The 18,004-nt window shown below is 41.3% G+C and overlaps 1 protein-coding gene across 1 annotated transcript in view; it reads right to left on the bottom strand.

Annotated features, from left to right (window-relative positions):
• pou2f2a (POU class 2 homeobox 2a) overlaps nt 1-18,004 on the bottom strand; it is a 94,008-nt gene extending 76,004 nt beyond the window's left edge. The window contains exon 1 of the mRNA XM_036135176.1: nt 17,961-18,004. Coding sequence (XP_035991069.1) covers nt 17,961-17,988 — 28 coding nt within the window. The 5' untranslated portion in view covers nt 17,989-18,004. The remainder of the gene's footprint in view (nt 1-17,960) is intronic.

Below are 18,004 nucleotides of genomic sequence, written 5' to 3'. Positions count from 1 at the left end.
ACGGTTACTCAAAAAGGTGCTTGGGGAAGGTTCCGGAACAATCGCAGACCACAGCTTTAATCTCTGTAGAAATGCAGCTGTAGGTCTCTGAGGTTTGTTAAGGAACATTTAATGATCAAACACCATCATGAAGGCCAGGAAAACACAGCAAAAAAGGTGAAAAAGAAAACTTTGTTGAAGTTTAAAGCAAAGGTTGGGTCATAAAAACAAACAGCCTCACACGCTTTCAGTATCTACCAGCACTGTTCAAATCAACATCTAATATTGGAAAGAGTATGGCAACTCCGAACCTACCAAGACAAGGCTCTCAATCTACACTGACAGACCGGCAGAGGATTAATCTGAGAAGCAGCCATGATGTATTTGGTAACTCTGGGGGAGCTGCAGAGACCCACAGCCCAGGCAGAAGGAACCTGTTCACATTAATTGGAGGACTATGTAAATCTGGCCTTTAAAGCAGAGCGGGTGGAAGCAAGCCATGAGAGGTCCAGTTATCCACAAATCATGAAAGAGACAACAAATATGTGGAAGAAGATTTTCGGGTCAGAAGAGACGTAATTAAACCTCCAGGTCCAGAATTTAAAACTGTAAATACGACAGGTGCGACGTCGTGCAGTGCGGTTGGTTTTCTCCAGCAGGGAAGGGGAAGCTTGGCAGAGTTGGTGTGAAGATGTGTGGAGCTAAATTCAGGACAGTCCTGGAAGACAACCTGTCAAAGTCTTGAGCTTCATCTTCAAGCTCACCTGAACACACAGCCAGAGCTTCAATGACGAGGATTAGACCAAAGGTCTAGTCAGGTGTTGATTATCTGCAGAAAGGCTTGAAAACCAAAGCTCCTCTTCCATGTCCTCATCCAGTCTGATTGTTTGATCTAAATCTATGAATGACAAACTTTTCAGATTTATAACTTATCTGATTTATGTTTTTTTTAAAGTCTTGTATCCTTTGACCTTTTTGGTTGTAAGATAACAACAACGTCTAAAGCTTGTTTCCCTAAGGTTTTAGAATATCTTCTCCTTTTTGTCTTCTGCGCTGCATTGACCCACACCTTCTCACACTTCCGAACTTCCTGTCCAGCGTTTCCCCCTCCGGGTCTGTTAATACACGCCGCCGCGCATTTACCTAACACAGACCTCTCCGTCCTCTTTTCCTCTTCCTCTTTCGCTCTTTTCTCTCCGTCTCAGCCACGGCGATCGCTGTAGGGCTGCGCGAGCGAGTGTGCGAGAGATTTAGAGCGAGGATCAATAAGAAATTTAAAAATCAATGCACTTAGCGCCAGGAAATCAATGGGCCTAATCGGGATGCCAATCGGCCCAGTCAAAACAATTAAGAGGGAAGAAAAATGTTTAACAACCTCCTCTTGCTTACATAGACGGAGGGGGTGGGAGGGAGAGAGTGACAGTGGGGGAGAATGGGAAAAAAAAAAGGGCCTGGAGAGGAATATCCGAGGTAGACACAGAGGGATGAGATGGAGTGATATATGGGAGGGAAAGGCTCAGGAGAGGAAGCTCAAAGCTTATATCCAGGGAAAGAGGGATTGGACAGGGAAGAGATAGGCAGTGAGTGAAGGATAAAAAATGGAGATAAAGAGCAGGAAAAAAAAAGAAAATGATGCAGCAGGTTGACAGTCTTGAAGGAGAAAAGAGAAAAAGTTGAAGGATTTGTGTTATTTTTGTTTCATAAATCCAGCCTTTTTTTTCTTTGAGCATTCTTTGCCCAAGACAGAAAAGAGAACACGTAACCATTACAAATAAGGTCACACTTTGTGATCAGAAACACAAAAGTAATGCTGTCCCTGTGGAAGTGCAGCTATTTCGCTCATCAAAGCCTTCCAGAGCAGCTGCGCCCTACAGTCACACACTCATCCCTCACAAGACGGCCAATCAAGTGACAGCCAAATCACAAACAAGCAGCACTTCCAAATCAGCAACAACACAAAAAAAAAGGAGGCATTTTGCTTCCCGCCGAAGCAGCCAATCAGAACCAATGTTCAACAGCATGGCGGCCCAATGGGGAGGTGGCGGCTGAGTACAGGAACAACAGGTTGGGTTGGTGGGTGGTGGTGAAGGTGGAAGTGGGGGGGTAGAGGGGGTGGGGTAATTTGGGGTCAATCAATAGATCTCCCCCTCGGTCTATCTTCTGCCTACTCACCACGCTAAAATCAATGGGGAAGCCAATAGTTCCCCGCCCCAGAGTGGATTAGTGAACACACAACTAATCAGCCACTCACTGAAACTGACGTCTCAGCTATTAACCTATTGATACAAGGAGACACGTGTTGAACGCACCCGGACCGTCGCTCACGTGGACGGATTCCTGTACAGACACGTGCTGAGGAACGGCGAGGCAAAAAAAAAAAAAAAAATCGGAGACATTTCAAACACTGAGCCTCGCGTTAAGAGGAGGAAATATTTGCAGCGCGTGGCAAAAAGTGTTCAACCCAGGGCCGGCCCAAGCCTCCATAGGGCCCTGGGCGAAATTTAATGCCGGCAGCATGGCTGCTGCAATCAGCAGTCAGAAGATCAGATCATTCACACGCCTGCTATAAACTCCCCACAGCTCTGGCAATGATGTTTACATTACTCTATATGCATATCTATATATCTATATCTATATATGTGTGTGTGTTCTTGTACTTTCAGCTAAGCAAGACATTTTTTTGCTCATTTTACTATTAAAGTGAGGACTTTGATGTAAAGTGAGGACTGAAATAAGGTGCTCACATTTTTTTTCTGTGTTAGGGGTTAGGTTTAGGACTATGGTGTGAATTAGGTTTAGGTTTAGGTTTAGGTTAGGGTTTGGTATAAACCTGTAAAGGGTAGGGTTAGGGCTAGGGTCATAAATAAAATACACTCATAAAATAAAAGTAATAAAATAAAGTGTTTTTAAAAAAATTTCATCTGATTTATTATTTTGGGTTCCAAAACCCTGCCTCAGCAACGTGCAAAAATGTTCTGTAGTGCAAGAACAACAAATAAAATAAGTTGGATATATAAAAATAATACATTTCCTCCTCTTTCTTTTCTCTGTCTCTCAAGGATATGTCCTTTTTTGTAACATTGTTTTGCCTACCTGCCTTCCATCTGTGCTTTGAAAGTTTTAATGCATATTGCATGGCAGCAATCATGGAGTCCCCATTGACTAATTTAAAAATAATCTGCATGACCAGATATATCATCGAACAAAATGCACAAGTTTTTCATGAAATTGTGTGTTTTTGTCCAATAGAATCATATATAAACCATTTCACATGCAAAAAAGCTTTTTTAATGCTCTTGGGGGCCCCTCAGTGGCCCCAGGGCCCTAAGCAGCTGCTTAATGTGCTTATGCCTTGGGCTGGTATTTGGTTCAATCCCTATTGTATTTTGATAGACCAACACAAAGTAGTGCATAACTGTGAAGTGCAACCATTTACTATGATTTTTACAGGAAAAGAAATCTGAAATGTTCGCCATTGATTTTGATTTGCTTGGTGTAGGTCCCTAACAGCTTAGCAGAGATTTTAATTGTTGTCCATCTTCGTTAAGAAAAATAGCTCAAATCTGATTGGAGCAGCAGTCTTCAGGTCTTGTCACAGACCCTGTATTAGATTTCAGCGTGGATTTTAACTTTGTATTTTTTTATTAAAATAGGGTTATTAAAATAGGGTTTAGTCAGACGGTTTAATTCCCATCTGACCAGAGCACCTTATTCAACATGTTTGCTGTTTCCCCCACATAGCTTGTAGCGAATTTTTAACAATTACTTTTGTGTTCTCACTCATACATAGTAGTTGTCCTGTCAACAGATTCTTCCCCCTGAGCTGGATCTCTGCATCTCCTCTATCGGTATCTTGGCTGCTTATATCAGAGCTTAGTTGTTTTAGATGGACCGCCATGTCTTAGTATGCTTGCAGTTGTGCCAAACTCACATTTTCAGAAGATGGCTCAACCGGTACTCGATGAGATGTTAAAAGCTTGTTCAAAGGTTCCTTCGTCTTCACGATGCGATTCACTTATGTTCTCTAATGAACCTCTGAGACCTGAACAAAATGGCCAGATTTATACTGAGGTTAAACCCACATGGATTTAGCTGACTTCTAAAGTAAATTAGTTGCGAAATACATTTTATTTAATGGTATCAGAGTAAACAAGATTCAATACAAATGCACGCCACACTTTTCAGATATTTTTCTTGCAAGAAAAATTATTTCCAATTGAGATTTATGAACTACTTTGTTGTTAGCTTTGGTTATAAACAAAAGGAACTTTTTAAAGCATCTCATATGGGAAAAAAATATCAACATATTTGGTCTTCCCTTGCATTCCTTGCAAAAGTGATCCAGATAGTTTAAAATAAAGAAACAGGATTCCAAAGCAGAAAAGATGTCTTCTTTTATTACATGTTCTTCAAAGGCTTTAATATGTGTGCCTTATCTTTCCGGCAGGTGCCTGATTTTAACGTCGGCCATAATGGCTTCATGGAGAACACTAACCAGCCAGCACCAGCCTTCATCACTAGAACGAAGGTCTAGAGCCACACCTCCAGTTCAGACCGAATCATTTGGAACATTTTAAAGCATCCGGCTGTTAAAAAAAACTCTGAAGAAATAATCGCCAAAAGCATCTGACGAGTCAACATTTCAAGACTCACAGAAGAAACAGGAGATCTGATGAAAGAAGCCCTTCACAAAGCAGGTAGTGCACACCGGTCAGAAATCGCATTAACAACAATAAAGTGTGCAACTTAAAGGAAACTGTTGCAGATTTCCTTTGTGCCAAAACACCTCGCTGAGTGTCCTCAGGAAGATAAAATAATATGTACCTGGCTCTTAAGAGGAGCACTACACAAGGATCATTTTTCAAAAATAACAGCCCGACGAGCTTTCATCCCTTACTTTTGAAAACCCCCTTGTTTTCTGAGATTGCCTCTCCTTCCTCTGTTCCTCCTGCCCTCCTCCTCCTCCTCCTCCTCCTCCTCCTTCCCCTTTGCTTCCCCCTCTTTTCTGTCTCTCATGTTTTAGTTTTCATACGTTGGTTTCGTTCTTCCTCATTTTTTCCCCTTGTGTAAAAATAAAAGGCTGAAAATAGGATGAGTGAAGGGGAAAAAGCGGAAGAGGCCCCCGAAAAAGAGAGAAAACGCACCTATTTCTGCACTGCCAGTCCCGAAAATAAATAAATGAACAAAACTGATCCAAATATATGTCAAACTGTGCAAAATAAACTTTATTGCAAGAAACAGAGTGGAGATTTGTTCTCTGCATGCCAATGGGATGTCCCCAGTGTGACCAGAAGAACATGATTGATCAGCCACGGACAGATGCATAAAAGCTGGCCTTTAAAACCGCGTTCAGACCTACAAGTTCTAAGAAGAAGCCAAATCCAAGCCGTGCATGTTTCTCTGAATCGACCATGCAGTGTGAAAGGCGAGACAAAGCAACTCCTCTGTCGCTCCCTCCTTCATCTTTCCCTGCGACTCAACGTCCTCGGAGCAATCCGTTTTCACACGTTAAACGCACGGAGAGAATGGAAGTGAGAGGCGTATGAAATGGACTTGATTTCCCCGTTTGTCTGTCTGTATTTCTGCTTTCCTCTTTATTTTCCATGGTGGACCCGGGATGAGCAGCGGGGCAGTCATGGCTGGGGCCCGACATGATTGTATGTTTAGGGCTAATCCAAACCTCTTCCTCCACACTGTTGTGGTTATGATGGAGATGGAGTGGAGGAAACGCACTGGGGGGGGGGGGGGGGGGGGGGGGGGCAGAGGGGCGAAAGTGTGAAGTGGGCATTGTCGAAGATGTCCAGGCAAGCCCGGATGCATTGGTTCCGTATAACCTTCCTATTCCACTTCAGCAGACAGATGCTGCCATTCAGGCAGGGACGCAATCCTGATTTCTTGCTTGAGACCCAATATCTGCACCAATACAAATGGGGGGGGGGGGGATATGGAGGGAGCGTGATACAGCTGGAGAATATGGCCCTTTTCTTCTTATCCTGCTCAGCCATATTGATGTTTCCTCAGCCTTTTCATGGCTCAGCTAAAATGAAGTCTTTCAGGGCCTGAGCCATTGGCAGATTAAGAAAACATATCCGATTTTGTAAAATGTGACAGAAGCTCTCTTGTTATCTGAATAATGTGAGCGGGGCTGAGGAGGCACTGAGACGCTGCGTGTGAAAACACCGCGCGGTTAAACTCCGCGGTGAAATCACAGCCTGTCGTGAAGACTTTAAAAACGTCGACTGTGGAAGTTAAGCAGTTTTTCGCTGCGGCCTGCAGCATCAGCTTATATGTAACATATATATTTAGATGCTGCAAGTCATTTACTCGATGCAATCTGCTGGTTTTCCTTAGATAGAAAACCATTAAGCTATCTGTCTGGGGGGATTTGATGGAATTGACTTTGTTAACGTGTCTTGAAATGACACGTGTTGTGTGAATTGGCGCTATATAAATAAATAAATAAATAAATAAATAAATAAAAATGCATGGAATTGATATCGAATCATCTTATTTAGTAGGAAAAAAAAATCTATTCTTACTGGATTGTTTTGTTTTGTTTCATTTTGAGTATTTATAGGAGGATGCAAACATTTATACCATGTCATTTCATAGAATCTTGCACCCAAAGATCACTTATCAGCTTATCAAGGTGGTGAGTGTTTGTTTCGTTTTTAAATTTGGGGGGACTTTTTCTTCTTTTTTTTTTAAATGTTACATTCACTCTTAACAGCAACTGTCAGGCCTGACACAGCCAAACAAATCGTGAACTTCACATGATTAAGATAGAAAAATATCTTGCAAAGCCCTCACAGAGGTGGTGGCAAGGAGCTACAAGGCTCATTGAACAGGGAGGCATCACATCCAGGGACGGCTCAGTCCCAAGTCTAATCAGTAAAGATCCAGGCGGCTCTTCATTAGTTTGTTGTTTTTAACTATTATTTCAAGACCAGGATTGCCCATATCCACTCCTTAAGAGCCACTATCCTGCAACATTTAGATTCTGCCTTCCTCCAGTACGCCTAAATCAAATGCATGGCTCATCACCTGGCATTTGCTAAGCCTAATGACCTTCAGGTGAGGAAAAACAGCCACCTGGATTCAGGTGTTGGAGAAGGGATGCATCCAAAAGTTGCAGGACACAATTAAAAATCTGAAAAGTGTGGTGTGCACATGTATTCAAGCAACAGCGAGACCAACTGTCTATAGAAGTCACCTAACTAGTGAACACAGTCTACCTGTCTTTCATCTCAGGATAAATACAGCTGCTCTCGGAAGAGGACTGCACTGTGGTTCTGTTGTCACCTCTGTTGCCTTAAAGCAAGAAAGTCCTGGGTTTGAATCCCAGCTTCAGCTCTTTCTGCGTGTTAAATCAAGGAGACAGGATACATATGCCAACCCAACCTGTCAGATGTTTTATTTCTAACAAGTTTTGAACAGCATGTATGCTTTTTACCTTCAACCCCAGGAACATACACTTCTTTGTATTTACCACACAAAATACTAACAAAACACACTCAATACCTCACCTGCTAGTAAGGTGACACTCTGAGAACTCTTAAATGGTATAAATACTTTTCTAGGGGACTCTATGTGTTTCAGCAATACTTGTGTGTACATTAACAGTACATTTATAAATTGAGTTGGTTTACATTGCAGTCACTAAGAAACAGGAGGCCGCTCTGAGCCCCATCGATGCAAGAACTGCCTCTGTGCACGGGACCCGACATCATCCTTCAGCTGATCATCTATCGTGTGCCAAATTTCAAACCACAAGCTCTGTTCTAATCTCGTTGTTGGTGCTAAAATTATATTTTTCCTTCTGGTAAAATGTGTTATGTTTGGTAATTTTTTATACTTTCATCTAAGGAAATGGAAATAAATTGTGTCCTTGTGACACAGATTAGAACAAAGTGCTCAAAAATCTAATGTAATGTTGTTTTTTCTGCTATGCTGGCTGTTATTTGCAAGTGTGAAACCGCCCCCGTGATATTAGGCGCCTTTTTATCACTGAATGATTCAGAGGTCAGAGTAGGAAGACTCGAATAAAACTAACAACTTGTATCTTCGTGTCTAAATTAACGATGCTCAATATTCAAGAGAAGTCTGGCTCCTTGCAAGCCAAAGCATTAAGAAATGAGCAACGACCCGAGACTTTTTCGCAGTAAAAAAAAAAATCTGAGCATGATTATGCTCTAGATTCTTATATATAACCGTCAAATAAGGCTTAAAGTGTTACAGAGCACAGAGAAACACAGAGAAGCCCGATGAGCTGAAAATCACCGAGGCCAAATCACAGAAAATTGATCGCATCCAAGAAAATGGCACAATGACTAAAACTGGTGTGAGCTCGGCTCAGGATGGGAGTAAAACCCGACCACCGCCTTTAGACAACCGCACAGCAAAAAATTTATACACAATATAAAAGCATAAATATAAGAGCAGAATATTTGGGCGGAGATTTTTGGAGAAAAGCTGTGGCATGGTAAAAAAAAAAAAAAAACAGAGAACACGGTGACAGCAACGACCACACACACACGGAAGTGATGAAGAAGAGAAAATGAGGTGTGCTGCGGTCACCTGGAGAGTCTAAAAGGGCTGTAGGGAAAGGTAAGCATGTTCAGATGCGATAGATAGATAGAAAGATCAAGGTGGAGGTGAGAAACGGAGAGAAGAATTCAGAGGAAGAAAAAAAAAAAGAGGGTCTGGTGCAAGAGATTTGGGATTAGGGAATGAGTGTGAGGTAAAGAGAGGAGGATTAGAGGTCTGGATGTGAGAGTGCATGGGACAAAGTGAGAGGCTGGCGGGATGGAGCAGCAGAAAAACAGCAGAATGAAAGACACAGCGAGAGGAAACTGTACGGGGCTTTTGACAGAGAGAGCGGGGGATAAAAAAGATGTGTTTTTCCTGCTTCTTCTGTTGTACTCCCTATGCTCTGGGCAACTTCCCGCTGCTCCCCCCCTTCTCTCTGTATGCCACCATCCTCCTCTGTCAGACAGTGGAAAGATAGGTAGGAAACCTAATCAAGCCAGATATCTGGCTGCTCTCTGCTGACACTCACAGGCAGAGGGAGGCCACTACAAAATCTGCTGACCAAGCCAGCATCCCCCCCCTTCCCCTTCCTGCCTCTCTCCCTCCTCACCTATCGGCCATCAATCCAGGACAATGGGCCGGAGGAGGCTGAGCGAGAGGGGACGCAGAGGGAGAGGATGTGGTCCTGCGATGCTCAGCGGGCACGATGAGCCACTAAGATGTCTAAAAAAACACCAGCTGAGTGAATCCTGGCGGTGCCCCTGACCACCAAAGATAAAGCCCCTACAAAAACCTGAACATACTGGCACAGAAAACGCTCTCTGGATCACACAGCGATTTGACTAATATCACGTTATTGATTAGGTGTCAAAGCAAAATGAATGTGTCACGCCATACGCTTAGGCAAGAGGTCTAGTTCAAGTTCAAGTGGGAACATTTTTGTTTCCTTTTTTTTCGCGTTTCCCTCCTGGTCATTAAAGGATGACAAGCAGGGAATTGAAAATCAATTAAAAAAAAATAAACAAAATATTTCTTAGGCAAAGGTTCTGAAACTGCTATATTTGCATCAAGTGACAATAAAATGTGACACAAATCTAATCCAGCCAATGCAGTTTTAACATTATTTTGTCTTTAAATCCTATATTTTAGACTGAAAAACATAATGTCTCAGTAATTAAGGTAACAGATTTACAGTATTTTCAATTCAATTCAATTTTATTTATATAGCGCCAATTCATGAAACATGTCATCTCAAGGCACTTTACAAAGTCAAATTCAATCATATTATACAGATTGGGTCAGATTATACAGATTGGTCAAAAATTTCCAATATAAGGTATATATAATTTTAGTTGTATTAATCTGTGGATATTTCGCATCAGAATCAGAGATAAAAACTGATGCTCCTACAATCACAACTATCTGAACAACTAAATGCTCTAACATACAGGGCTTTTGTTTTTCACTTTTATTACCAGCTCTTCTGGATTCATATTTGCATTTTGAAGAAAAAGAAAAAAATAAGCAAATGAACTGTATCCCAGCTTTTTGATAGTAGTGTTTTAAAGTGCTTTCCTGGGGTGAAAAAAAAATCTAAGACAGATAATATCAAGTAAGCAAAAACACCAAATTCAAGAAAAAATATTGAGCAGAGAAGAGAAAAGCAGAGATTCTTAAGTGAGTTTTAAGACCCTATTTTAAAAGGGTCAGCAGCTCCCAGAGTCTCTGGAGCACCGTTCCCCAGCTTTGGCCATAATAACTAAAACTGCTTCTTCCCTCCTGCTTTGAGTCTTAGTAAAATAAATACCATTACCCTAACAATGTAGGTGGAGCATGGGTGGGCGCGAGGCCATGATGACATATAAAAAAACAAGCTCTACAATCTTAAAATCAATTCTAAGAGCTACAGGAAGCCAGTGGGGGGATTTGAGTGTTGCTGCGATGGGCTTCCTCCTCCCTGGGTGTGTTAAAATTCTGGCAGCAGTCTCCTGAACGCGTTGCAGGCTTACGACGGCTTTCTTTTGGCACACCAGCAACGGAAGAATTGCAGAAATCCAGTCCGGGCGACACAAAAAGCATGTGCTAATTTTTCACTCTGAGTTTTACGAAGCACGCGCCGAGCCTTGGTGGTATTGCACAGGAGATAATTTGCAACCTTGCATACATTACTGATGTGGCAGTTACATTAAACATTTGAGTCAAAAGGTGACTCAAATGTTTCTGAGCTGCAGTGATTGAAAAGAAAAAAAAAACAGTGAACATTATGCATTTATATACAATCCATAGTGGCGTCGCATGGATTCTATTTGCTGTTACACTGTCATGCTGGATCCCTAATACTATTGCTTTGTTATTTTATTCTATTTATTCTTACTCGAGCATTCATTATGCTGTGAACTTAATCTTGTTGCACTGTAGATTTTAGCTAGACAGCAATGGCTATAAATCTGTTTTTCTTGTTATAATTCTGGTAAATTAATGTGCACTGGTGTTTTCATACACTGTATTTATTTTGTATTAACTGCAAGCATCCTCAGATAATCCTAGTTTTCAGTTAAGAATAAAACATTTTGAACTCAGATCAGGTGTCAGGAAAAGCCAAATCAACTCAGCTTATTCCATCTTATTTAGATAGCATCCCAGATCCTTTGAAGACAAATCAGATGCAATTCAGACCCAGATATGTATCACTAAATCAACCAAATACAGGTGAATCATATCTATAAGGACTCTGTATATAAAAAACTGTATAAAAACATTTCCCTTTATGAAAATAATTTCTTATTTCCCACCAAATTTACATATCAATAGCTAAAAGTCTGTACGAGATGTCAATTTGTTACATATAGTTCTATTCTCCCCTAATTATAAAACCCCATTAAATTCAGTTTAACTCTTTAAAGGCTGTTATTTATTCACATATTCTGCACTGAAAATGCTTAATTTATCTACTGTATGAGTCGAGTGGGGAGGTCGGTTTGGGTGGGAGGGGTATCGTAAGCGTCGACTCCTTTTCTGCTCATTTTCAAGCTGAATTCTGGTTTTATTTTAGGATTACTTTTATTGCTACTCATTTTGTTCAGTCATTTTGTTGACATGTGTTGTTCATGTGTTCAAAATGAAGTGTCCATTGATTTATTTCATTCGGATAACAAATACTTGGCATAAACTTCTATAGTTGAGAAACTGAACTGAAACTTGGATGCTTTTATAACTAAATCGTAATTTTTTTTAAATAATCTTCTCAGTTTTTATGCGTTCTGCGGTTTCGTTTTTTGCCATTCAAATTAGGAAACTGTTGCACTACTACATTCTGTGTATTACGTATAACTATTTACAATACATAAATGTCAAATCTAAATCAAAGATGATTTCTTTCACTGTGTTCAGGTATAGAATGAAGGATTAAATGTGTTGCAGTTTTATTTTAGTATATTTATCTATCTATATATCTGTCTATCTATCTATCTATCTATCTTTATATATATATATATATATATATATATATATATATATATATATATATATATATATATATAGTCCGAATTATCATCTTTTTAATACAATGAAAAAAAAACAATGTACTGACACATAAACTATGCCTGAACACCTAAAGTCACTGTCGACACATACATTTTGACCAGTTTTACTATGTAAGATTTAATAAGTTGCATGACAGATGTGTGCATGGCTGCATTCAGATTCTTTGCATTTCATCTCTTTTAATCATCCCCTAGAAAGGACTTTATGTTTCAATGTAATTCTGCTTCTTGAAGACGAATGCAGCCATCTTGCCTTCTTGAATAAATCTGGTACCACCTACAGACTCTCCACACCACGGCAGAAGATAAGTTTACATCTAAATACGCAGATCAAAAATGACACGCTTTGACAAAGGGTAGAGATCCCAGTCGGTAAAAAGTTATCTGTCCAAAAAAGACCTGATCTTACAGAATCAGGTTACGTGACTTTGCAGCAATCTGTTCTCATCAGCAAGAATGTGGCAAGTATAAAAAAGCTGGTTTCTGAGGACAGTAAAAACATTGTTAAGGAGGTAAAGGTCAATAAAACATGAGTGTTAAAAATGAGAAGTTTTGACATTATACGGGTAAAATGGCAATTGATAAAAAGCAATCGATCACGTTGCGTGACTTTGCAGCAATCCCTCATAGTCGGCAGCTTGTAGCTGCACAGCTGCAGACCAGGATGGGCTACGCCGACGGTGCTTTGCTTCGTTCTCTCTCAACACTTAAGCAGTGTTTGTATAAATTAAATAGATTTCCAAATTGTTGTCCAACTGACTGACTGACTGATTGCAGATCATATTTTCGGTAGTTTTCCAGGGTGGGAACATGGCACCAGTCTTCAGCTGCAGCCCCCAGACAAATAGCAAACTGTGTCCTGCAGGTAAAATGGATGGGCGTGTGCGTGTGTGTGTGTGTGTGTGTGTGTGTGTGTGTGTGTGTGTGTGTGTGTGTGTGTGTGCGAGATGCGAGAGCGATAGCCATTACAGACTGACCACTGCGGCGACAAGCACTGACACACCGAACATCTGGGGGATACATTGTACGCCGATGATGGGATGTAAGGTTCTTCAAACCCTAATCACTCCCTGAATTAGCATGTTGTTCACCATCTGTACATCAGGTAGTTGTGTGTGTCTATGTGCGACTGTTGTCGACTGTCGCCGCAGGTAAATTTATGTGTGTGAGGCTGTCTGTGTGTGTCCAGACCAGATAGCTCGTATTTGCTAATCTGGAGGGGGGTCGTTTGATGAAGGGGGGTGTAGGGTCAGAAGCTGGGGTCAGGTGTTAATTCACTGCTTCAAAACCAGACCGGAGAAAACAGAATCCAGCGGCGACCAAAACCCACAAGGAAACATTGAGGGTCCACCGCTGTAACCACGCACCTCTGCTTCTTCCTCCTGCTAGTCTTTAAACTCTAACTTTTATTTCACTTCTTCGTTCTCCATCTTCCCCTCTCATCCCATCCATCTCCCCCCCCCCCCGCCTGGTCCAGTGTGCGGCCTCCTCCCCCAGCTGTTAGACCCCTCAGAGGTCAGTCCGTCTGCAGGGTCATCAGTCTGGGATGAAGCTCACCTCTGACCCCGGCCAACCTTGATGTATTCCAACCACAGACCCCGCAGACACACTCCCATAATGGACATGTGCGGCCTCACAAGAGCCCTGTTTCATTGTGGTCATTTTTGATCAATTTATCACCTCTTTTGTCACTTATTGCCGTCCTGCCCATGCCGCTGAAGCCCACCGTCTGTGCAGCTGCTGCCGTACCGGTCTGGGGCGAGTCGGGGTTTGGAAGGACGACAGAATTTACAACGACGTTTTCTGCGTTTTGCAGGTGAATAATCCGGCCACCGGTTATCAGCTAATCAATGCAAACAATGATAGGGAATTGATCTTTGATTATATCCGACGGCGGCTGCTACAGGACGCGGCGATGGACACACACTTCAGTGCGAGGTTGACAACAGCCTGCACACACTTCAAAATGTTACAAATCTTTTTCTTTATTTTTGCATTTTGAAATGTTTTTCCTACATAGTTGGCTTTTGAGGAAATATCGATAATGATTTTCGTCTTTTTTTTTGTTCACTCTGAAGCAATATGCTTAAAAAAACACATTAAATATAAATTATTGATACACAGCAGGCACATCCTTTTCAGGTTGGACTTATTTTAAACAAAGAAAATATAAAATCAAATAATACAAATGTCCGGCTGTAAATGTAAAAACTTTGTTTTAAAATGAACCAACATATAATCAAACTATATAAAAATAACAAATAAGAAATATAAAACGCTTAGCATTTAAGTATGTTGCTGGTTACTGATGGCTCCTTCTTGTCAGCAATAAAAAAAAAAAAAAAAGGGCGACACGTTGTGCAACTGCAATCTCTCCGCCTTAATTGAGGAACTGGCCAGGCGGCCTATGACCTGCAGGTCATTAGCTCATTGTGCACCGGGACATGGAGAGCCGCCAGCACCATTTGGGGAGAGGAGCCGTGCGCAGAAAATTGATTCATTTCGAATATATGGCCCGTGGTGCTTGATACCGACCCAAAATGGCAAGTCTCAAAAAAGGATAGGAGAGGGGAAATAAAGGATAAAAAATGGAAAAAAAAGAAATCCTACACACTAAAACCTTTACATCAACACTGAGCCAATAAAGCCAGTTTTAGGAGGGAGATTTGTGACGTGGCTGCAGAGGCGTTTGCATTAACCATAAAATGAGAGATTTGGGCAGTGATGGTGTGTTTGAAGACGATAAGGAGCGAGGAACAGCAGTGATCTGAGGGAGCCTCACCGTGAGAGGCGCCTCGATCCTTTTCTGATCACCGATTAAATGTCATCAGTTTTTCCCGGAAAATACTCCGTGTAAAATATGCAGAAATAGGAAATGATTTATAAGAAAAATTCATCTCAGCCTTTTCCTTTCCCGCCTAAATATATGCACGTGTCAGTACTGGATTTAATAACATAAAGGTTTAAGAAAATAACTTCTCCACGTACAACATTCATTCTATCCCACGTTTTAAATTATATTTTAAAGGGAAAAAATTAGAATTTCTCTCATTTTTTATAATTTTTTTTGGCTTATTTCCACAATGTGAACAAAAAAAGATTGAGCTAAATTATTCCTTTAAAGTTACATCAGACACACACATTAAAGTTTGTGCAGATAGCTGGGATGGTTTCCTCTTACAGCTTTACGACTAAAGCAGATAAAATTACCACACGGTTTACTTAGAGAAAACCCCTGGATGAAAAGGAAACCTTTGCTTCAAATATGGAAATTGCTTTTAAAATATTAGCTACTCAAGGAATGCTTATGTGAAAGTGCTAAATATCCCATTTGTAAAGTTACCTAAATCGTTTAAGATATTTTACAATTTTTTTATCATATACTGGTCACTAATATTATACAAATATATGCATACAGGCCTGCAAGCTCTGAAAAGGTGGAGCATCTAACATAAAAGAGGACCTTAAAAAAATAACCCTCAAATATTCACACGCAAAACTATCTGCATTCAAATGTAAATTTTCACAGATAAAAATGCAATATTAAAATGACCCGATGGGCAAACAATATGGAAAAAAAACACTAAATATAATTAATTATTTGTGCATGCAGCTACATATGCAAACAATGAGCTGCATATTATTTCATATGTATTTTGCTATGTTTAAAGTTTCCATTGGAGATGAAAAAGGTTAAATTCGATTTAAATCTGCATTTGTATATACATCTTATTAAAATTAAAGATATTTCACAATTAGAGATAAAACTATTTTAAAATTTGATATGAGTTGGACAGCACACACACACACACACACACACACACACACACACACACACACACACACACACACACACACACACACACACATTAAAGTAGGCAAGTTATAAAGGACAGGAAGGAGGTAGTACAAACACCACTTACAAAATAATAGATTTATTTCAATTATCATAACCAGGATCAGATTGCTATTTGCCTGTATGATTAGTACCAATAAATATAAATACATTTAACTAAACTTCATCTTAATGAGGGCCATGAGGCGCTTTAGTAGTTATTGTTTTTTTCACTTAGAAAGCAGCTAAAGAAATATCAGCTCAGGTGTGTTTATTATTTTGAGACAACTTTCAGATTAAAGCAGAAATTATTTGTCTCACTGCGCAACAACTGCGAGTTTCATTTTCTTATCAAATTTAGACGAGAAAACGTTGAAGAATATACAGAGAGAAAGTGTTTCAAAGTAAAAAATAAACCTTTACTTATCTCCAAGAGGACATTCCTCCTCGTTAAAATGTTTGTTGTTATTATTCTTATTCGTATTCTTATTAGTCTTCTTGGGTTTAAAATCATTTTAGGAAACTTGGCTGCACACATTTAATACAAAAACATCTTTAAACGTCGTAACAATAATTCGTACCGTATTTAAATGTGCAGTTGAACGTAGTTAATTATTGCGCGTCACTAAAACATAAATGCCACGGTTAGACATGGCAGCCTGCACCTGAACTTGGACGAGTCCCAGCCAGACACCGGTGAGACGGACCAGTATCATCGGGAGGACGGCAGCTCTAAATCCGACCGGTTCTAACACCGGTGGGCCTACAAGCAGGCTGCCGTGAACTAAATGCGTCTCAAGGTACCAGAAAACCAGGAAGGGGTTTTCTGGTTTTCCTGGTTCCCAGGAAGGGAACCAGGAAAAAAAAATTAATCTGCGAACTGGATTCTGCAGAAAAGATACGTTGGAATTTATGTGTAAGTAAATCAAATAAAAAAGAAAATAATAATAATGTCACTCAGTGATTGCACGCAGCTATTTCACCTGTGTGTAAGGAGAGAGAGAGAGAGAGAGAGAGAGAGCGCGCCGGGGCGCTGCAGCGGAGCGGAGAGAGGCGCGCAGCGGCAGGAAGGTTGCTCTCTCCTCCGCTCCTCTGCCGCTCGGCGCTCCCTTCCCGGGCTTATAAAGCCCCTCTTCCCCCTCCTATTAATTGATTTTCCCATAATTAACTCGGTCTGTCCATCGATTTCCTTTCGGCGGCGCATAAGCTCCCTACATCCCGAGGTGGTATTGTTGCTATCTGCGGACGTCGGCAGCAAATATCGACCACATTGATTAAGAAGCCCTCAGCGCAGGTGAATCTGGCCGTCAACGGAGACCTCATGGGGTATTCGGCCGAAAAAAAAAAAAAACAGATCGCCCACAAAGAGGTGCGCCATTGGGATTAGGAGTCAGCGCGACAACAGAGCGCAAACACTAATGAATGGGTTTAGGTGCGTCTAATTTAGCATAAGCACCCGCCTTCCCCCCCAGACATGCACACCTTCATGCATGTTGGCGCAAGATCGAGGCGCAGGGATTCAAATGTGAGCGCCAATGAGGACCAATCGGACGCGCACCGTCTTCAGGTGCAGAATGCATGCCACGCAGCGCCTCCCCGAATCAAATATTCCCGCGATATTATACAACATGCAGAGCAGGCGGAAGGACCCAACGCCATTCGTCCGCGGAGCAAAGGGAGCAAGGGAGGATTGCAGGAGAGATGGGGATGAGGGAGAGCCAGGGCAGTCAGTGGGCTGCCCCGGTGAATTAATTTCTCTCTAATCAATAACAAAGAGGAAGAAAAAAAAAACAGCCCCACACACAGAGAGACAGAGAGACACAGACAGAGAGAGAGAGAGAAACCATTACGTCCTCACTCATTTCCCCGCGAGCAGGGAAGTTAGACTCAAATCTTTCTGCTTTTAATCAGACTGAACAGAACAAGGCTGAGATTTTGAGAAGGTGAAAGAGAGCGAAAGGGGAGGGAGGTGATGTGCGCCTGACGGATGCCCCCCCCCCTCCCCCCTTCCCCTCCTACCCATCAGAATAACGTTTCCTGTTTAGTTTGTGTTATTGTAGGTGAGGAGAATTTACCAGAGCTTCCATCGGTGAACGTCTCCATCCCCGCCACGCGTGAA

This window comes from Fundulus heteroclitus, chromosome 3, assembly GCF_011125445.2.
Source record: "Fundulus heteroclitus isolate FHET01 chromosome 3, MU-UCD_Fhet_4.1, whole genome shotgun sequence".
Classification (NCBI taxonomy): Eukaryota; Metazoa; Chordata; class Actinopteri; order Cyprinodontiformes; family Fundulidae; genus Fundulus; species Fundulus heteroclitus.
This window is presented reverse-complemented; position numbering and strand designations above follow the sequence as displayed.